The 23065-nt window shown below is 46.1% G+C and overlaps 1 protein-coding gene across 2 annotated transcripts in view; it reads right to left on the bottom strand.

Moving 5' to 3' along the window:
- TDRD10 (tudor domain containing 10) overlaps positions 1 to 23065 on the bottom strand; it is a 56493-nt gene that overhangs the window by 22232 nt on the left and 11196 nt on the right. The window contains exons 5-18 of one of the 2 annotated variants that reach the window (XM_069950129.1): positions 22013 to 22154; positions 21815 to 21866; positions 21682 to 21734; positions 16613 to 16667; positions 16083 to 16135; positions 14467 to 14537; positions 12853 to 13009; positions 11607 to 11646; positions 10105 to 10159; positions 8946 to 9093; positions 8731 to 8879; positions 8458 to 8612; positions 8307 to 8374; positions 4427 to 4499 (exon numbers count right to left, since the gene is read on the bottom strand). In XM_069950129.1, the coding sequence (XP_069806230.1) occupies positions 4458 to 4499; positions 8307 to 8374; positions 8458 to 8612; positions 8731 to 8879; positions 8946 to 9093; positions 10105 to 10159; positions 11607 to 11646; positions 12853 to 13009; positions 14467 to 14537; positions 16083 to 16135; positions 16613 to 16667; positions 21682 to 21734; positions 21815 to 21866; positions 22013 to 22154 (1240 nt within the window). In that variant the 3' untranslated portion in view covers positions 4427 to 4457. Of the gene's footprint in view, positions 1 to 4426; positions 4500 to 8306; positions 8375 to 8457; positions 8613 to 8730; positions 8880 to 8945; positions 9094 to 10104; positions 10160 to 11606; positions 11647 to 12852; positions 13010 to 14466; positions 14538 to 16082; positions 16136 to 16612; positions 16668 to 21681; positions 21735 to 21814; positions 21867 to 22012; positions 22155 to 23065 lie in introns of those variants that run through there. The other variant, XM_069950130.1, reaches the window with a different exon arrangement.

Raw genomic sequence — 23065 nt, forward strand, 5'->3', positions numbered from 1 at the left:
TAGTATACAGCACATGTACTGTAGTCTCAGTGACAGGATAGTATACAGCACATGTACTGTAGTCTCAGTGACAGGATAGTATACAGCACATGTACTGTAGTCTCAGTGACAGGATAGTATACAGCACATGTACTGTAGTCTCAGTGACAGGATAGTATACAGCACATGTACTGTAGTCTCAGTGACAGGATAGTATACAGCACATGTACTGTAGTCTCAGTGACAGGATAGTATACAGCACATGTACTGTAGTCTCAGTGACAGGATAGTATACAGCACATGTACTGTAGTCTCAGTGACAGGATAGTATACAGCACATGTACTGTAGTCTCAGTGACAGGATAGTATACAGCACATGTACTGTAGTCTCAGTGACAGGATAGTATACAGCACATGTACTGTAGTCTCAGTGACAGGATAGTATACAGCACATGTACTGTAGTCTCAGTGACAGGATAGTATACAGCACATGTACTGTAGTCTCAGTGACAGGATAGTATACAGCACATGTACTGTAGTCTCAGTGACAGGATAGTATATAGCACATGTACTGTAGTCTCAGTGACAGGATAGTATATAGCACATGTACTGTAGTCTCAGTGACAGGATAGTATATAGCACATGTACTGTACTCTCAGTGACAGGATGGTATATAGCACATGGACTGTAGTCTCAGTGACAGTATAGTATATAGCACATGTAGTGTCTCAGTGACAGGATGGTATATAGCACATGTACTGTAGTCTCAGTGACAGGATGGTATACAGCACATGTACTGTAGTCTCAGTGACAGGATAGTATACAGCACATGTACTGTAGTCTCAGTGACAGGATAGTATACAGCACATGTACTGTAGTCTCAGTGACAGGATAGTATACAGCACATGTACTGTAGTCTCAGTGACAGGATAGTATACAGCACATGTACTGTAGTCTCAGTGACAGGATAGTATACAGCACATGTACTGTAGTCTCAGTGACAGGATAGTATACAGCACATGTACTGTAGTCTCAGTGACAGGATAGTATACAGCACATGTACTGTAGTCTCAGTGACAGGATAGTATACAGCACATGTACTGTAGTCTCAGTGACAGGATAGTATACAGCACATGTACTGTAGTCTCAGTGACAGGATAGTATACAGCACATGTACTGTAGTCTCAGTGACAGGATAGTATACAGCACATGTACTGTAGTCTCAGTGACAGGATAGTATACAGCACATGTACTGTAGTCTCAGTGACAGGATAGTATACAGCACATGTACTGTAGTCTCAGTGACAGGATAGTATACAGCACATGTACTGTAGTCTCAGTGACAGGATAGTATACAGCACATGTACTGTAGTCTCAGTGACAGGATAGTATACAGCACATGTACTGTAGTCTCAGTGACAGGATAGTATACAGCACATGTACTGTAGTCTCAGTGACAGGATAGTATACAGCACATGTACTGTAGTCTCAGTGACAGGATAGTATACAGCACATGTACTGTAGTCTCAGTGACAGGATAGTATACAGCACATGTACTGTAGTCTCAGTGACAGGATAGTATACAGCACATGTACTGTAGTCTCAGTGACAGGATAGTATACAGCACATGTACTGTAGTCTCAGTGACAGGATAGTATACAGCACATGTACTGTAGTCTCAGTGACAGGATAGTATACAGCACATGTACTGTAGTCCTCAGTGACAGGATAGTATACAGCACATGTACTGTAGTCTCAGTGACAGGATAGTATACAGCACATGTACTGTAGTCTCAGTGACAGGATAGTATACAGCACATGTACTGTATTCTCAGTGACAGGATAGTATACAGCACATGTACTGTAGTCTCAGTGACAGGATAGTATACAGCACATGTACTGTAGTCTCAGTGACAGGATAGTATACAGCACATGTACTGTAGTCTCAGTGACAGGATAGTATATAGCACATGTACTGTAGTCTCAGTGACAGGATAGTATATAGCACATGTACTGTAGTCTCAGTGACAGGATAGTATATAGCACATGTACTGTAGTCTCAGTGACAGGATGGTATATAGCACATGTACTGTAGTCTCAGTGACAGGATAGTATATAGCATATGTACTGTACTGTAGTCTCAGTGACAGGATAGTATATAGCACATGTACTGTAGTCTCAGTGACAGGATAGTATACAGCACATGTACTGTAGTCTCAGTGACAGGATAGTATATAGCACATGTACTGTAGTCTCAGTGACAGGATAGTATATAGCACATGTACTGTAGTCTCAGTGACAGGATAGTATATAGCACATGTACTGTAGTCTCAGTGACAGGATAGTATATAGCACATGTACTGTAGTCTCAGTGACAGGATAGTATATAGCACATGTACTGTAGTCTCAGTGACAGGATAGTATATAGCACATGTACTGTAGTCTCAGTGACAGGATAGTATATAGCACATGTACTGTAGTCTCAGTGACAGGATAGTATATAGCACATGTACTGTACTCTCAGTGACAGGATGGTATATAGCACATGGACTGTAGTCTCAGTGACAGTATAGTATATAGCACATGTAGTGTCTCAGTGACAGGATGGTATATAGCACATGTACTGTAGTCTCAGTGACAGGATGGTATATAGCACATGTACTGTAGTCTCAGTGACAGGATGGTATATAGCACATGGACTGTAGTCTCAGTGACAGGATGGTATATAGCACATGTAGTGTCTCAGTGACAGGATGGTATATAGCACATGTACTGTAGTCTCAGTGACAGGATGGTATATAGCACATGTACTGTAGTCTCAGTGACAGGATGGTATATAGCACATGGACTGTAGTCTCAGTGACAGGATGGTATATAGCACATGTAGTGTCTCAGTGACAGGATGGTATATAGCACATGTACTGTAGTCTCAGTGACAGGATGGTATATAGCACATGTACTGTAGTCTCAGTGACAGGATGGTATATAGCACATGGACTGTAGTCTCAGTGACAGGATGGTATATAGCACATGGACTGTAGTCTCAGTGACAGGATGGTATAAAGCACATGTACTGTAGTCTCAGTGACAGGATGGTATATAGCACATGTACTGTAGTCTCAGTGACAGGATAGTATATAGCATATGTACTGTACTGTAGTCTCAGTGACAGGATAGTATATAGCACATGTACTGTAGTCTCAGTGACAGGATAGTATACAGCACATGTACTGTAGTCTCAGTGACAGGATAGTATATAGCACATGTACTGTAGTCTCAGTGACAGGATAGTATATAGCACATGTACTGTAGTCTCAGTGACAGGATAGTATATAGCACATGTACTGTAGTCTCAGTGACAGGATAGTATATAGCACATGTACTGTAGTCTCAGTGACAGAATAGTATATATCACATGTACTGTAGTCTCAGTGACAGGATAGTATATAGCACATGTACTGTAGTCTCAGTGACAGGATAGTATATAGCACATGTACTGTACTCTCAGTGACAGGATGGTATATAGCACATGTACTGTAGTCTCAGTGACAGGATAGTATATAGCACATGTACTGTAGTCTCAGTGACAGGATAGTATATAGCACATGTACTCTGTCAGACTGTGGGCCAAACTTACCCAAGGAAACAAAGCTTATAAGAAATAAGGCAAATAATCTTTGTCTTTGCTCACATAGTAACCTTTGCTGAATGACTCATCTCTAAATGCAGCGAGTGAGGATATTCCCTGAACTGTCGTCTTAAGAAGATGTCACGTATCCACCCCCCCAAGCAGAATCCAAGCTCCAGCCAGCGATCCTCTCAGGATTTACACTACAATGATCTGATCTCTCGTATGATCTGCGGGGCTGCTGAATACAGCGTCATGCCTCCCGGATCTCAGCTCGTACACAGAATTCTACAAGAATTCCTAAATATAAGATGTATCATAAAGACATTGAAGGGGTCCCTAACCAAGGAAACCATGAATCTTGGGAATGTGGTCAGGAGGTGGCCAAGCATACCCCAATAAGGTGGTATGGAAGCAGTCAAGTGCTCTTTGGGTCAGGTGGTCAGGTATGTGTCTCTGTACCTCTGACACTCCTATGGGTCAGATCCATTCAGGGAGCTCTATCACTGCCCTGGGCCCTGCTCTAGCTGGGCAGCTCATGTACTATTGGATACCCGCTGTAATATAAAGGCGGCTCACCTCACAAGGCAATGGGAATCCCCCACCAATGTTTTCCTCTGACCCGTCAGCAATGTAGGAGAGAAGACGCTGGCAGCACCGACAAGTCTATTTATTACATGAACCGATCGGGAAAATACAAATATCAACCAAACAACCAAAGAAGTTATTTCTCAACCTAAGACTTATCCGTCTTCCTGAAAAGAAACTGATAGTGATAGCACACGGTTACTATAGGTGATATAGAAAGCAAAAAACAAGGTCCAGGAACGAGGGATCCGGGGGCTCAGGTTCACTCATCCTTAGGAAAGGGACAGAACTTCAGGATGTGTTGCTGTCGGATAAATACAGACAGAGGTAAGTGCCGGACCATGGCGGAAACATAAGACTTCCAATGTAAATTCAGCCATCTGCTCTTACAACAACCTACAAGGTAAATCCGAGAGATGCGCCAGGTCTTCCTCACTGGGGGTACGGGGTGGGGGGGGACAATACTACAGTTTTCTTCAGGACATATAAAGTTATCCTTACACATTGTCAAAAGAGTCGATCAAAATGGACAGGACCAATATGTATGGGCACCTCCGAAGCCACTGATGGGGGGAATCAGGGATTATATCCTCTTGGGAGACGTTACCAGTGGGGTCCGGAGAGGACAGGGCAGCATACATTTAAATATCTATATACAGTGGTACCTCAGTTTAAGTGTAACTTAAAATTGTTTGGTGTAAGAGCATTGCTTTGGTGTAAGAGCTCCCTGTGCTGGGTGGGAGGGGGAGTGGAGGAGGGGCATGGTCTGTATAGCGGGGTCTACAGCCCTGTACTCTGACCCAGGAAGTCTCCCTCACCTTCCAAATCATAGCAGATCCACTTCAGGCTGGGGCTTACATCAGGGGACAGGACTGTGGAGGTAATCTCTTCATAGCTGTAACCCCTCTATGTGCCCACATCTGCCCTGCTCATTCCTTCATGCTCCCTGCAGTCTCTGTCAGCCCTTGTGTTTCCCATCCTCTCCATTCCTGCTATAATGTGCCTGCACTTACACTGCTGTATAGGAAAGTTTCTGTCACTGTCCACCTGCACAGCTCTGTGATTCTCACATTCTGATTGGTCCATGCTGAACACACACCCCTTCCCCATTGCTGTCATGTGACCACACAGCACTCTGACAGCAGCCCTGCTTCTCTAGTCTAGCCTGTTGTACTATGTTACTGCATTATGGGGATCTGCAGTTCCATCCTGTATCTACAAACTGCTGCTGTGTTATCAGGGTTATACAGTTACTATACATTATATACCACATGCTGCTATACTGTACAGTAACTTATATATCACATATCCAGCTGCTGTGTTATCAGGGTTATACAGTTACTATACATTATACACCACATGCTGATTGCTATACTGTACGGTAACTTATATATCACATATCCAGCTGCTGTGTTATCAGGGTTATACAGTTACTATACATTATACACCACATGCTGATTGCTATACTGTACGGTAACTTATATATCACATATCCAGCTGCTGTGTTATCAGGGTTATACAGTTACTATACATTATACATCACATGCTGCTATACTGTACAGTAACTTATATATCACATATCCAGCTGCTGTGTTATCAGGGTTATACAGTTACTATACATTATACACCACATGCTGCTATACTGTACAGTAACTTATATATCACATATCCAGCTGCAGTGTTATCAGGGTTATACAGTTACTATACATTACACACCACATGCTGATTACTATACTGTACAGTATCTTATATATCACATATCCAGCTGCTGTGTTATCAGGGTTATACAGTTACTATACATTATACATCACATTCTGCTATACTGTACGGTAACTTATATATCACATATCCAGCTGCTGTGTTATCAGGGTTATACAAGGCACCGCTGTATATGTATATATATATATCTCTCTATACACACACACACACACACACACACACATATATGTTCACACTGCAGGTTGCACGCTGCTTGTGGCTTAAGTACAGACAAAAAAACAGAAGGTGCAACAGCAACCGACAGGTGCAGGGGCTCATTGTATATACTCCTCCCAGTGTACACACAGTAAACACCTGCTCTGTAGATAATAAAAAGTGAGGATCTTAGCAAACTAGTCGATCAAACAGAGTGTACCATGTCGCCACGGTAAGGGGTCCTCGAGACATGGTCCCTACTCCAGCATTTTCACACTAGAAATGCCCTCTCCTGGGCTGAATAAGCCTACAACTGGGCAGATAGGAGCCAAATGATCTCTTTTTATAGCACCCTTGGGACATGGGTGGAGTGCAGGCCAACAGGAGGTAGCCCCCCCACACACACACACACACATTCAACAGAAAAAAATGGCAGCACATCTATGACTGTTCACACTGCAGGTTGCACGTTGCTTGTGGCTTGTGGGGGTGTGGTTACCTGCTTGTGGCCTGTGAGGGGTGTGGTTGGCTTGCACTCCACCCATGTCCCAAGGGTGCTATAAAAAGAGATCATTTGGCTCCTATCTGCCCAGTTGTAAGCTTATTCAGCCCAGGAGAGGCCATTGCTAGTGTGAAAATGCTGGAGTAGGGACCATGTCTCGAGGACCCCTTAACGTGGCGACATGGTACACTCTGTTTGATCAAACAGCTTGCTAAGATCCTCACTTTTTTATATCTACAGAGCAGGTGTTTACTGTGTGTGCGCTGGGAGGAGTGTATACGGTAAGCCCCTGCACCTGTCGGTTGCTGTTGCACCTTCTGTTTTTTTTTTGTGTGTGTGTGTGTATATATATATATATATATATATATATATATATATACACACACACTCACCGGCCACTTTATTAGGTACACCTGTCCAACTGCACGTTACCACTTAATTTCTAATCAGCCAATCCCATGGCGGCAACTCAGTGCATTTAGGCATGTAGACATGGTCAAGACAATCTCCTCCAGTTCAAACCGAGCATCAGTATGGGAAAGAAAGGTGATTTGAGTGCCTTTGAACGTGGCATGGTTGTTGGTGCCAGAAGGGCTGGTCTGAGTATTTCAGAAACTGCTGATCTACTGGGATTTTCATGCACAACCATCTCTAGGGTTTACAGAGAATGGTCCGAAAAAGAAAAAACATCCAGTGAGCGGCCGTTCTGTGGGCGGAAATACCTTATTGATGCCAGAGGTCAGAGGAGAATGGGCAGACTGGTTCCAGCTGATAGAAAGGCAACAGTGACTCAAATAGCCAACCGTTACAACCAAGGTAGGCAGAAGAGCATCTCTGAACGCACAGTACGGCCAACTTTGAGGCAGATGGGCTACAGCAGCAGAAGACCACACCGGGTGCCACTCCGCTCAGCTAAGAACAGGAAACTGAGGCTACAATTTGCACAAGCTCATCGAAATTGGACAGTAGAAAGATTGGAAAAACGTTGCCTGGTCTGATGAGTCTCGATTTCTGCTGCGACATTCGGATGGTAGGGTCAGAATTTGGCGTCAACAACATGAAAGCATGGATCCATCCTGCCTTGTATCAACGGTTCAGGCTGGTGGTGGTGGTGTCATGGTGTGGGGAATATTTTCTTGGCACTCTTTGGGCCCCTTGGTACCAATTGAGCATCGTTGCAACGCCACAGCCTACCTGAGTATTGTTGCTGACCATGTCCATCCCTTTATGACCACAATGGACCCAACATCTGATGGCGACTTTCAGCAGGATAATGCGCCATGTCATAAAGCTAGAATCATCTCAGACTGGTTTCTTGAACATGACAATGAGGTCACTGTACTCCAATGGCCTCCACAGTCACCAGATCTCAATCCAATAGAACATCTTTGGGATGTGGTGGAACGGGAGATTGGCGTCATGGATGTGCAGCCGACAAATCTGCGGCAACTGTGTGATGCCATCATGTCAATATGGACCAAAATCTCTGAGGAAGCTTCCAGCACCTTGTTGTATCTATGCCACCAAGAATTGGGGCAGTTCTGAAGGCAAAAGGGGGTCCAACCCGTTACTAGCATGGTGTACCTAATAAAGTGGCCGGTAAGTGTATATATATATGGATCAGGAGAGATAGCTGTTGGCCAAACATATTCTGTGGCCTGCACAGGTTTTCACCATAGTCGTGCACATAGTCACCTGCCCAGAGCAAATGCCACAGATTCGCCCCTTTAAGACCGTTCCCATCAAGCCATCAGTGTCTGGCCCTACAGAAGACAATAGGGAATAAGTTAGACAGATGTCAGCACTTCAATCAAGTCTCTTTTTACATATAGACTAATTTTATAACCTTCTAGCAAAAGAAAAGGCTGAGCCATTGGAGGGACGCCCCAGTGCTGGTCATCATCCAGTGCTTTAAGAGTGTTGATAGGGATGACATTCGTCACACCGTAATCCAGAAAGAAGACAACTGCAAGTTCCGCAGCCACACTGGCCACCCAACACCTGTGCGGGCAGCAAAGAGTGGAATCATATAAGGGGTCAGGCCAGGATATTGGGCAAAACCAAAGACAACATGGCTACATGGTGTGCAAAAATATCCAAAACCCAGAAAAATACCAACCTGCTCCACGTCCCCTCCTCCTCCTCCATCAGAACGCACGGTGCCATGCATCGCCCCACTCTCTGCATGTTGTCCTTCATCAGACATGGCAGCCCTGGTTTGGCCTGCACCAGGCTCAAGCAGAGGTTGGATAAAGTCACATAGATTTCCTGTATGGAGAGGAAACATTACAGCAAACTATACAATACCAGGTGGTCAGTGATCTCATCGCCTACCTGTGTGATGGGCACAGCCCAGAAGTAGTCAGTATTGGGATAGGTTCTGGTCACCAGCAGACTCAGCTCCTTGCTTGTATTCACCAGGTCTCCGAGCCAACCCAGGTCACCGAAACATCCCTTCAGCATCTCGGCCAGGAAAGGTCCGCTACAGCTCCCAACAATGGGGAATATGATCAGACAACAAGCAAAGCACAAGAACCTGTAATACAGTGTCCAGACTGACAGCGCTGCCATCCGGAGGACACATCATAGTAAGCACACTAAGGGTGGTATTACACGGAACGATTATCGTTCGAAAAATCGTTAAATCGTTCGGATTTGAACGATAATCATTTTGGGTAATAGCAGGCAACGATTAAACGACCAACGAGAAATCGTTGATCGTTTAATAGGATCCAGACCTATTTTTATCGTTTGATCGTTCGCTCATCGTTCGGTGTAATAAGAATTCACAGCTGAAACAAACGCAATAGCGACGACTAAACGACCGCAAGAACGATCATAAATAACGATCGTTTCGTGTACTTGGGCGAACGATTTTGGGTCGTTTGCCTTAGCGGTCGTTTAGATCGTTTATCGTTAGTCATCGGAAAATTGCTTGGTGTAATAGTACCCTTACACAACACTGACAGGAGGTAATGGATTGGTTGTCTCCAGCTGCTCTAGGATCAAGCAATGCCTGGGACATTGGAAATCAATAGGTTAAAAGGCAAATTTCCTCCATTAAGGCAGCAGAGATGTAAGTAAACCCCCCCCCCCCCCCCCCCCCCCCACACACACACACACCCACACCCACACCCAGCAGTGCGGCTGGGTCCACACTGCATTTTTACTATCTGTTTTATTGGAAAAAAAAGGTGCATTTGTGTGTATCCGTGTTGATCAGCTTTTCCATTGACTTCCATTATAAAAAGAAGGGGTCAAAAAAGCACCAAAACTGATCAAGCACATTTGGTGTATGCTAAAAAAAACAAAAAACCTGATGCATTTTGATCCTTGTTTTTTATAAAGGAAATCAATGGCAAAACGGACACACACAAATGCATCTTTTTTATTCCTTTTTGGTCATAAAATAAACTAGACGCAGTGTGAACCCAGCCTAGGCAGTAATAAAAGTGACTCCCACCACCACACCCAGTAAGCAGGGCAGACGCACCTCATTTCCATAGGGATCAGGAGCGGGTTCCTGACACTTGTCACTTGTTCTTGTCCTATAATAATAATAATCATCATCCTAATGGACAGAACAGGCAGATCCCCAGTTAAGTGGTTGTCCGGCATTAGAAAAACATGGCCACTTTCTGCCAGAGACAGCACCGCTCTTGTCTCCAGTTTAGGTGCAAGTTTTGCAACTTAGTTCCATTGAAGTGAATGGAGCTTAAAGGGGAACTTCAGCAAAAAAAAAAAAAAAAAAAAAAAAAATCTTTCAAATCAACTGGTGTCAGAAAGTGCCAGAGATTTGTAATTTATTTTATTAAAAATATTTGGTCTTTAATGACGTAACTCCGAACCGTTACTATAGTATATTCATTAGTTTTCTTTTGTTCTGTGCCCGCAAGATTGTTATTATGGCATGGAAAAGCCCAGACACACCATCCCTTGCCCATTGGATACAGTTTGTTAACAAATACGTTCTGCTATACCAAGCGCTATATGAAAGCAGGAAATGCCCCCAAAAATGTAAAAAGATCTGGATCCACTGGTTGTTGTCAGAGGCGACTCCTGTGTAGAGACCGTCCGTATGTTGGTGGTTTTAGGAGGTGTGTCGAAGGGGGGAGGGTGCCCGGTATGTATGGAAGTATGAATGTGTCGGGTGCATGTTTTTGGTTTCTATGTCTTGTTTGTTCTTCTTGTTGGTGGATGGATACTTGTTTGCTACCGGTGACCACCTTTAGGTAGTCATAATTTACCCTGTTTCTCGGTGACACTACTGTCCTGTGTGCTCAGATGGAGCTGCTTCTGTACTGTGTACTACTGCCATTTCTTTCCAATTCACCAACATGTGTTTTGCTTTCTTGTAAGTGCAAAATGTTAAATAAACTCTTTAAAAAAATAAATAAATCTGGTCTTCGATTACTTATCAGCTGCTGTATGTCCTGCAGGAAGTGGTGTATTCTTTCCAGTCAGACACAGTGCTCTCTGCTGCCACCTCTGTCCATGTCAGGAACTGTCCAGAGCAAATCCCCATAGAAAACCTCTCCTGCTCTGGACAGTCTCAGACTGGAGAACATACACCACTTCCTGCAGGACATACAGCAGCTAATAAGTACTGGAAGACTGGAGATTTTTATATAGAAGTAAATTACAAATCTTTCGGACACCAGCTGATTTGAAATAAAACATTTGTATTTTTTTTTTTTTTGCTGGAGTACCCTTTTAATTGTAATCCCCACCTCACCTGGAGACAAGAGCGGTGCTGTCTCTGGAAGTAAGAGGCCAGGTTTTTCTAATGCTGAATAACCCCTTTATTGGTTTATTTTACCCTTCAAGAAGTCACTGAGTGCTGATGTCCAAGGGGCAATGTCTGCTTATATGAGGGTCACTGACATGGGGTGGGATACAATACCCATCCGTCATGCCACATCCAGTCATAAGCCTCTGTCTCAGCACCCAGGGACCATCTCACTTTTCATCCAGCCATAGTGGTCACACACCTACCTGTATGACTATTCTCAAAGGTCAGTGTGTGTCCTGGGACCTGAAACAACAGACTATGTCACAGGCCTGTCACCCAAACACAATGCACTATATGTACCAGAAGGAAAGGTGGGGGTAGGAGGTGACCTGCACAGGTGGAGGGAGGGGTAGGAGGTGACCTGCACAGGTGGAGGGAGGGGTAGGAGGTGACCTGCACGGATGGAGGGAGGGGTAGGAGGTCACCTGCACGGGTGGAGGGAGGGGTAGGAGGTCACCTGCACGGGTGGAGGGAGGGGGAGGAGGTCACCTGCACGGGTGGAGGGAGGGGGAGGAGGTCACCTGCACGGGTGGAGGGAGGGGGAGGAGGTCGAGGAGGTCACCTGCACGGGTGGAGGGAGGGGGAGGAGGTCACCTGCACGGGTGGAGGGGAGGAGGAGGTCACCTGCACGGGTAGAGGGGAGGAGGAGGAGGAGGTCACCTGCACGGGTAGAGGGGAGGAGGAGGAGGAGGTCACCTGCACGGGTAGAGGGGAGGAGGAGGAGGTCACCTGCACGGGTAGAGGGGAGGAGGAGGAGGTCACCTGCACGGGTAGAGGGGAGGAGGAGGAGGTCACCTGCACGGGTAGAGGGGAGGAGGAGGTCACCTGCACGGGTAGAGGGGAGGAGGTCACCTGCACGGGTAGAGGGGAGGAGGTCACCTGCACGGGTAGAGGGGAGGAGGAGGAGGTCACCTGCACGGGTAGAGGGGAGGAGGTCACCTGCACGGGTAGAGGGGAGGAGGAGGAGGTCACCTGCACGGGTAGAGGGGAGGAGGTCACCTGCACGGGTAGAGGGAGGGGGTCACCTGCACGGGTGGAGGGGTAGGAGGTCACCTACACAGGTGGAGCTGAGGTGGTCACCTGCATGGGTGGAGTAGGGGGTAACCTGCAGGGGTGGAGGGGTAGGGGGAGGTGGTCACCTGCAGGGGTAGGAGGTCACCTTCACGGGTGGAGGGCAGAAGGTCACCTTCACAGGTGGAGGGGTAGGACGTCACCTTCACAGGTGGAGGGGAGGAGGTCCCCTGCACGGGTGGAGGGGAGGAGGTCAGCTGTTCGGGTGGAGGTCACCTGCGCGGGTGGAGGGTAGGGGGTCACCTGTTCAGGTGGAGGGTAGGGGGTCACCTGTTCAGGTGGAGGGTAGGGGGTCACCTGTTCAGGTGGAGGGTAGGGGGTCACCTGTTCAGGTGGAGGGTAGGGGGTCACCTGTTCCGGTGGAGGGTAGGGGGTCACCTGCTCGGATGGAGAGGGAGGACCATCTGCTCTCTTGGACCCTTTCGGACTGCTGGTCCCGGATGCTTGGTTGAGATGAGACCCTTTATACATGGTTCCATTACAGGGACTGCCTACCCGGATGGCATCAGATGTAACCACCTCTACACCTCCAAATCTTACAGAAAAAGGAAATTAGAGACTAAATACAGTGACATGAGAGATTGTGGCTCTATATAAATCCATGTATATGTGACCCACTATGCAGTGTGTACTGCCGGGATACACAGCTATAGCCCTGTATATATACACACTGTACTGTATACAGCTCTATAGCCCTGTGTATATACACTGTGCTGTATACAGCTCTATAGCCCTGGGTATATACACTGTACTGTATACAGCCTTGTGTATATACACTGTGCTGTATACAGCTCTATAGCCCTGTGTATATACACTGTGCTGTATGTGATATGTATACAGCTCTATAGCCCTGTGTATATACACTGTGCTGTATGTGATATGTATACAGCTCTATAGCCCTGTGTATATACACTGTGCTGTATGTGATATGTATACAGCTCTAGAGCCCTGTGTATATACACTGTACTGTATACAGCGTTGTATATATACACTGTGCTGTATGTGATATGTATACAGCTATATAGCCCTGTGTATATACACTGTGCTGTATACAGCTCTATAGCCCTGTGTATATACACTGTGCTGTATGTGATATGTATACAGCTCTATAGCCCTGTGTATATACACTGTGCTGTATGTGATATGTATACAGCTCTAGAGCCCTGTGTATATACACTGTGCTGTATGTGATATGTATACAGCTCTATAGCCCTGTGTATATACACTGTGCTGTATGTGATATGTATACAGCTATATAGCCCTGTGTATATAACACTTAGCTGTATGGGATGTGTACACAGCTCCCCCTAGCTGAGGCTTCTGGAACTAGAGATACAAATACTCATCACATCACAGAATGGGAGGAATTATTTGCTGCTCTCACAATAAAGTGAATAACCCGGGCTGCCGGGGATGCTGGGAAATCACAGATCAGCTGACAGATACACAGCGCTTGCTCATCATTTCAGGCTCTTCAGGAACATACAGATGTAGAGAAAATAGAATAAATGGGCCTTCATCTATAAGACATCAGTCTGGCATACTGCATCATCATCTATGTAGGCCCCATGAACTACTAGTCTGCTGCTCAAGACAGGCCCTCAATGTTAGATCTGCGGGGTCTCAGTTAAGGGTCCTCAGCACTCGTGCCAGTTCTGCAGCCTCTACAATGATTATAAGCTCTTGTCCTTGTGATCGCAGCAAAGGTGCAAGGTACTGAAGTACTGTTCCATTCAAGTGGATGGGACAGGACTGGACAACCCCTCAAAATCTTGGGATCAGGAGCAGGTACATGTATAGGGCTAGGTGCTGCACCAGGCGGCACAACCGGAATTCTGAATGTTCCCATAAGGTGCTTCAGGAAAAATTCCATTAGAACCCTATGGGGGTCAGGAAATGTGTCCAGGAATCGGGAGAGCTATTCCTGACCTGTGCATGGCATTGCCTTATGTTTTCTGGCAGCTTTACTGTATTAGTATATAGTAGCAGTACCTTGTTTCAATCTGAGGTTCCTGGCACACCGGCACTAGACCCCTTTCTCCAGGCCCCATAATAAGCCTGTCCTGAAAGGAGAAGAAAGCGTTAACAGGCCATCCTGCAGAATGTAAGCTATTGCTTTCTGTTATCAGCTACTTCAGGCTTGTGACTGTGCTGCAGAATGCTGTGTGATAATTGTGGGGCCCCATAGACCTGCATGGATCATCGGTCTGTGGTGTCCCATAGGCCTGCATGGATCATTGGTCTGTGATGTCCCATAGGCCTACATGGATCATCGGTCTGTGGTATCCCATAGGCCTGCATGGATCATCGGTCTGTGGTGTCCCATAGGCCTGCATGGATCATCAGTCTGTGGTGTCCTATAGGCCTGCATGGATTATCAGTCTGTGGTGTCCCATAGGCCTGCATGGATCATTGGTCTGTGGTGTCCTATAGGCTTGCATGGATCTTTGGTCTGTGGTGTCCCATAGGCATGCATGGATCTTAAGTCTTTGGTGTCCTATAGGCCTGCATGGATCATTGGTCTTTGGTGTCCTATAGGCCTGCATGGATCATTGGTCTGTGGTGTCCCACAGGCCTGCATGGATCATTGGTCTGTGGTGTCCCATAAGCCTGAATAGATCATCGGTCTGTGGTGTCCTATAGGCTTGCATGGATCATTGGTCTGTGGTGTCCCATTAGCCTGAATAGATCATCGTTCTGTGGTGTCCTATAGACCTGCATGGATCCTAAGTCTTTGGTGTCCTATAGGCCTGCATGGATCATCAGTCTGTGGTTTCGTATAGGCCTGCATGGATAATCGGTCTGTGGTGTCCTATAGGTCTGCATGGAACATCGGACTGTGGTTTCGTATAGGCCTGCATGGATAATCGGACTGTGGTGTCCTATAGGCCTGCATGGATCATTGGTCTGTGGTGTCCTATAGGCTTGCATGGATCATTGGTCTGTGGTGTCCCATAGGCATGCATGGATCATCGGTCTGTGGTGTCCTATAGGCCTGCATGGATCATCGGTCTGTGGTTTCGTATAGGCCTGCATGGATAATAGGACTGTGGTATCCCATAGGCATGCATGGATCATAAGTTTTTGGTGTCCTATAGGCCTGCATGGATCATCAGTCTGTGGTTACGTATAGGTCTGCATGGATAATCGGTCTGTGGTGTCCTATAGACCTGCATGGATCATCGGTCTGTGGTTTCGTATAGGCCTGCATGGATAATCGGACTGTGGTGTCCCATAGGCATGCATGGATAATCGGTCTGTGGTTTCGTATAGGCCTGCATGGATAATCGGTCTGTGGGGTCCTATAGACCTGCATGGATCATCGGTCTGTGGTTTTGTATAGGCCTGCATGGATAATCGGTCTGTGGTGTCCTATAGACCTGCATGGATCATCGGTCTGTGGTTTCGTATAGGCCTGCATGGATAATCGGTCTGTGGTGTCCTATAGACCTGCATGGATCATCGGTCTGTGGTCATATCTGCACTTGCATTAGCTAGTTGGGAGAATTTAGAAGGAAATGTTCTCTCATTGGGGGAGGTGCGCTGGGGTCCTCACTATGCCTGCAGCCCCCAGTTATACCCCGCAGTGCTAAGTAATGGAGACTTACCTCAGTGACATCTTTCCTGAGGTCGTCCACGTAGATCTTGTTCTTTTTTTTCCCTACAAGAGAGAAATGAAGATCAGAGAGCGCAGCTCTGGAGCATCACAATGCATCTTTATCCTCCATGTATGTGAATGAGAACTTGTAGGACACTAAAGCTCTGTACTGGTGTTTATTGGATGACAGGTATTACTTCCATTTTAAAAGCTTCAGTCTTTCAGTACTTATCAGCTGCTGTATGTCCTGCAGGAAGTGGTGTATTCTTTCCAGTCTGGCACAGTGCTCTCTGCTGCCACCTCTGTTCTTGTCAGGAACTGTCTAGAGCAGCAGCAAATTCCTAAGAAAATCTCTCCTGCTCTTCAGACTGGAAAGAAAACACCACTTCCTGCAGGACATACAGCAGCTGATCTGTACTGGAACACAAGATTTTTTTTTATAGAAGTTAATTACAAATCTCTAGCACTTGCTCGGACCAGTTGATTTGAAAGGAAAAAAAAAGGTGACATTTAACCATTGCACGGGCAGGGTGTCCTCACCCGGAGAGCTGCTGGGGGTCTCTTGGTTGCTTGGCTCATATTTCACAACGTTCTCCTGGAAAACAAGTAAAGATATGTAACTAGAACCAAGTTGCACACTCTCTGCAGGGTGGCGAGGGGGACAAAGATGGGTCCCCCCCCCCCATCCCGGCTCCTGACTATACACCACCAGGAATGCCGCCCTCAAGCTGGTGTAAAACTAAAGTAAAGAGCGGCATCTATAACACCCCCCCCCCCCGCTACACATCCAGTAACATAGAGAACGGCATCTATAACCCTCCCTCCACATCCAGTAATAGAGAGCGCGATCTATAACCCTCCCTCCACGTCCAGTAATATAGAGAGCGGCATCTATAACCCGCCTCCCCCCCTACACATCCAGTAATATAGAGAGCAGCATCTATACCCTCCCTCCACATCCAGTAATATAAAGAGCGACATTTCTAACCCCCCTCCACATCCAGTAATATAGATAGCAGCATCTATAACCCTCCCTCCACATCCAGTAATAAAGAGAGCAGCATCTATAACCCTCCCTCCACATCCAGTAATATAAAGAGTGGCAACTATAACCCCCCCCCCCCCCCTTACACATCCAGTAATATAGAGAGCGCCATTTATACCCCCCCATACACATCCAGTAATATAGAGAGCGGCATCTATAACCCCCCTCCACATCCAGTAATATAGAGAGCGGCATCTATAACACCCCTACACATCCAGTAATATAGAGAGCGGCATCTATAACCCCCCCCCCCCCTTACACATCCAGTAATATAGAGAGTGGAATCTATAACACCCCCCCACACACACACACACATCCAGTAATATAGAGAGCGGAATCTATAACCCCCCTACACATCCAGTAATGTAGAGAGCGGAATCTATAACCCCCCTCCACATCCAGTAATATAGAGAGCAGCATCTATAACCCCCCTCCACAACCAGTAATAGAGAGCGGCATCGCGGCATCTATAACCCCCCCTACACATCCAGTAATATAGAGAGCGGAATCTATAACCCCCCTACACATCCAGTAATATAGAGAGCGGAATCTATAACCCCCCTACACATCCAGTAATATAGAGAGTGGCAACTATAACCCCCCCCCCCCCCCCTACCCATCCAGTAATATAGAGAGCGGAATCTATAACCCCCCTACACATCCAGTAATATAGAGAGCGGCATCTATAACCCCCCTACACATCCAGTAATATAGAGAGTGGCATCTATAACCCCCCTACACATCCAGTAATATAGAGAGTGGCAACTATAACCCCCCCCCCTACACATCCAGTAATATAGAGAGCGGCATCTATAACCCTCCCTCCACATCCAGTAATATAGAGAGCAGCATCTATAACCCTCCCTCCACAACCAGTAATAGAGAGCGGCATCTATAACCCTCCCTCCACATCCAGTAATATAGAGAGCGGCATCTATAACCCCCCTACACATCCAGTAATATAGAGAGAAGCATCTATAACCCCCTACACATCCAGTAATATAGAGAGCGGAATCTATAACCCCCCTACACATGCAGTAATATAGAGAGCGGAATCTATAACCCCCCTACACATCCAGTAATATAGAGAGCGGAATCTATAACCCCCCTACACATCCAGTAATATAGAGAGCGGCATCTATAACCCCCCTACACATCCAGTAATATAGAGAGCGGCATCTATAACCCCCCTCCACATCCAGTAATATAGAGAGCGTAATCTATAACCCCCCTACACATCCAGTAATATAGAGAGCGGCATCTATAACCCCCCTACACATCCAGTAATATAGAGAGCGGCATCTATAACCCCCCTACACATCCAGTAATATAGAGAGCGGCATCTATAACCCCCCTCCACATCCAGTAATATAGAGAGCGGCATCTATAACCCCCCTCCACATCCAGTAATATAGAGAGCGGCATCTATAACCCCCCTCCACATCCAGTAATATAGAGAGCGGCATCTATAACCCCCCTCCACATCCAGTAATATAGAGAGCGGCATCTATAACCCCCCTACACATCCAGTAATATAGAGAGCGGAATCTACAACCCCCCCTACACATCCAGTAATATAGAGAGCGGCATCTATAACCCCCCTACACATCCAGTAATATAGAGAATGGTGGTTATATGGCTGCACAGTGGTTACGTACTGGTATCTGGGCAGTATATTGCGGTTATATGAGTGCACAGTGGTTACGTATTGGTATCTAAACAGTATATGGCTGCACAGTGGTTAGGTACTGGTATCTGAGCACTATATGGGGGTTATATGGGTGCAAAGAGGTTAGGTACTGGTATCTGAGCACTATATGAAGGTTATATTGGTGCACAGTGGTTATGTACTGGTATCTGAGAACTATATGGTGGTTATATGGGTGTACAGTGGTTACATACTGGTATCCGAGCAGTATATTGCGGTTATATGGGTGCACAGTGGTTACGTATTGGTATCTAAACAGTATATGGCTGCACAGTGGTTAGGTACTGGTATCTGAGCACTATATGGGGGTTATATTGGTGCACAGTGGTTACGTACTGGTATCTGAGCACTATATGGAGGTTATATTGGTGCACAGTGGTTATGTACTGGTATCTGAGAACTATATGGGGGTTATATGGGTGCACAGTGGTTACGTACTGGTATCTGAGCACTACATGGGGGTTATATTGGTGCACAGTGGTTACGTACTGGCATCTGAGCACTATATGGTGGTAATATGGGTGCACAGTGTTTACGTACTGGTATCTGAGCACTATATGGTGGTTATATAGGTGTACAGTGGTTACATACTGGTATCCGAGCAGTATATTGCAGTTATATGGGTGCACAGTGGTTACGTATTGATATCTAAACAGTATATGGCTGCACAGTGGTTAGGTACTGGTATCTGAGCACTATATGGGGGTTATATTGGTGCACAGTGGTTACTTATTGGTATCTGAGCTCTATATGGTGGTTATATTGGTGCACAGTGGTTACGTACTGGTATCTGAGCAGTATATGGCGGTTATATGGGTGCACAGTGGTTACGTTCTGGTATCTGAGCACTATATGGGGGTTATATTGGTGCACAGTGGTTATGTACTGGTATCTAAGCACTATATGGGGGTTATATGGGTGCACAGTGGTTACGTACTGGTATCTGAGCACTATGTGGGGGTTATATTGGTGCACAGTGGTTATGTACTGGTATCTGAGCACTATATGGGGGTTATATGGCTGCACAGTGTTTACGTACTGGTATCTGTGCAACCCCCCTACACATCCAGTAATATAGAGAGCGGCATCTATAACCCCCCTACACATCCATTAATATAGAGAGCGGCATCTATAACCCCCCTCCACATCCAGTAATATAGAGAGCGGCATCTATAATCCCCCCCCCCCTTACACATCCAGTAATATAGAGCGGCATCTATAACCCTCCTACACATACAGTAATAGAGAGCGGAATCTATAACCCCCCTCCACATCCAGTAATATAGAGAGCGGCATCTATAACCCCCCTACACATCCAGTAATAGAGAGCGGCACCTATAACCCCCTGCCTCCACATCCAGTAATAGAGAGCGGCATCTATAACCCCCCTACACATCCAGTAATATAGAGAGCAGCATCTATAACCCCCCCCCCTTTACACATCCAGTAATATAGAGAGCGGCATCTATAACCCCCCCCTCCACATCCAGTAACATAGAGAGCGCAATTTATACCCCCCCACACACATCCAGTAATATAGAGAGCGGCATCTATAACCCCCCCCCCCCCTTACACATCCAGTAATATAGAGAGCGGCATCTATAACCCCCCTACACATCCAGTAATATAGAGAGCGGAATCTATAACCCCCCTACACATCCAGTAATATAGAGAGCGGAATCTATAACCCCCCTACACATCCAGTAATATAGAGAGCGTAATCTATAACCCCCCTACACATCCAGTAATATAGAGAGCGGCGGTTATATGGGTGCACAGTGGTGACATACTGGTATCTGAGCACTATATGGCTGTTATATGGGTGCACAGTGTTTACGTATTGGTATCTGAGCAGAATATGGCTGCTATATGGCCGCACAGTGGTTACGTACTGGTATCTGATCACTATATGGGGGTTATATTGGTGCACAGTGGTTACGTACTGGTATCTGAGTACTATATGGTGGTTATATGGGTGCACAGTGGTGACATACTGGTATCTGAGAACTATATGGTGGTTATATGGGTGCACAGTGGTGACATACTGGTATCTGAGCACTATATGGTGGTTATATGGGTGCACAGTGGTGACATACTGGTATCTGAGCACTATATGGTGGTTATATGGGTGCACAGTGGTTACGTACTGGTATCTGAGCACTATATGGGGGTTATATTGTGCAGAGTGGTTACGTACTGGTATCTGAGCACTATATGGGGGTTATATTGGTGCATAGTGGTTATATACTGGTATCTGAGCACTATATGGTGGTTATATTGGTGCACAGTGGTGACATACTGGTATCTGAGCACTATATGGTGGTTATATGGGTGCACAGTGGTTACGTACTGGTATCTGAGCACTATATGGTGGTTATATGGGTGCACAGTGGTTACGTACTGGTATCGGAGCACTATATGGGGGTTATATTGTGCAGAGTGGTTACGTACTGGTATCTGAGCACTATATGGGGGTTATATTGGTGCATAGTGGTTATATACTGGTATCTGAGCACTATATGGTGGTTATATGGGTGCATAGTGGTGACATACTGGTATCTGAGCACTATATGGCTGTTATATGGGTGCACAGTGTTTACGTACTGGTATCTGAGCACTATATGGTGGTTATATGGGTGCACAGTGTTTACGTACTGGTATCTGAGCACTATATGGTGGTTATATGGCTGCACAGTGGTTACGTACTGGTATCTGAGCACTACATGGGGGTTATATGTGTGTACAGTGGTTATGTACTGGTATCTGAGCAGTATATGGCGGTTATATCGGTGCACAGTGGTTACGTACTGGTCCTATAAGCACTGGGATACATAACACAACGCCATTGTATCTTACCTTAGAGACACCATGTGCCAGGTTGGTGATGCGTATCTGTTGAACATTTCTGTCTGTAAAGTTAACATATAATAATATGATGATGACATCATTGCTCTCCCATAATCACATGCACCGTCCTCCTCCTCTGTACCTGTGTCATGGGGGTCACCTGTGCCGATGGGGGTCAATGCTGGCATCTGCTGCTGGAAGGGTGACAGTGAATGAAACATGTATGTAAGTGAACCCAGACCGAACCTCCTATTACCCGGACGTTGTATTATCAGACATATGAGGACGTTCTTACTCTCATGACTGTATATATTAATTTGGGGTAATGCTGAACCATTACCTGTGCAGGGCCGGAATTCTTCCCATAGAAATCACAATCAAACATGCGGAGCACCAGATTGCGGCCCCTCAGCACCATCTTATGGAGTTTGGCCACAGCCCGAGAGGCGTCCTCCTTAGTGGACATCTGAACAAAGGCAAAGCTGAGAAAATAAAGAGGAGTCGGATGTAAGCCACATATTCTGGATCGGATACAGTAGATACTTACTAACAGAGCTGACTCTATACTAACCAATGCTTTACAAATGTTGAAGAACTAAAAGTCCCATCATGCTCTGAGAGTAATCAGCAATAACCTGCATTTAATTCCACCATCAGAGCACGATGGGAGTTGTAGTTCTCCTATAGGAGGAGAGGCACAGGTTGGCCCAGATGGTCGATGGCATCAGATGCGTATTGGTATCGGCTTATCACATTCACCCTATGGATATAACAAGCCGCACAGGAAATGTCCATAACAATGGCGGAAAATAAAGCCTCAAATCATCAGAATCCCTTCTAAGCTGTGCTGGAAATATCACACGCTCATTCCACGTCCACAACAACAACTTCCATCCAGAAACTGTAGAAAGTGGGAATATTAGGCTGCGGCTCCAGCAATAATAGAGGCTCAGGATGTCAGATACCGATAGAGGCCTCAGACTCCACCTCACTGAATTACTGAACTGATACTTAGTGGCATCAGCGCGGTCTGAGAGAGTCCAGGAGCACCGGGTGCCTCCCGCGGCCCAGAAGCACTGTGTATGGCTCTATGGGGGGGGTCTCCCCTATATGAGTGTGAGTATAACCCATCAGTCTGTCTGCAGTTATGTGTATGGCTCTATGGGGGGGGGTCTCCCCTATATGAGTGTGAGTATAACCCATCAGTCTGTCTGCAGTTATGTGTATGGCTCTATGGGGGGGGGTCTCCCCTATATGAGTGTGAGTATAACCCATCAGTCTGTCTGCAGTTATGTGTATGGCTCTATGGGGGGGGGTCTCCCCTATATGAGTGTGAGTATAACCCATAAGTCTGTCTGCAGTTATGTGTATGGCTCTATGGGGGGGGTCTCCC

The sequence above is a fragment of the Dendropsophus ebraccatus genome, chromosome 13 (assembly GCF_027789765.1).
Source record: "Dendropsophus ebraccatus isolate aDenEbr1 chromosome 13, aDenEbr1.pat, whole genome shotgun sequence".
Lineage (NCBI taxonomy): Eukaryota > Metazoa > Chordata > Amphibia > Anura > Hylidae > Dendropsophus > Dendropsophus ebraccatus.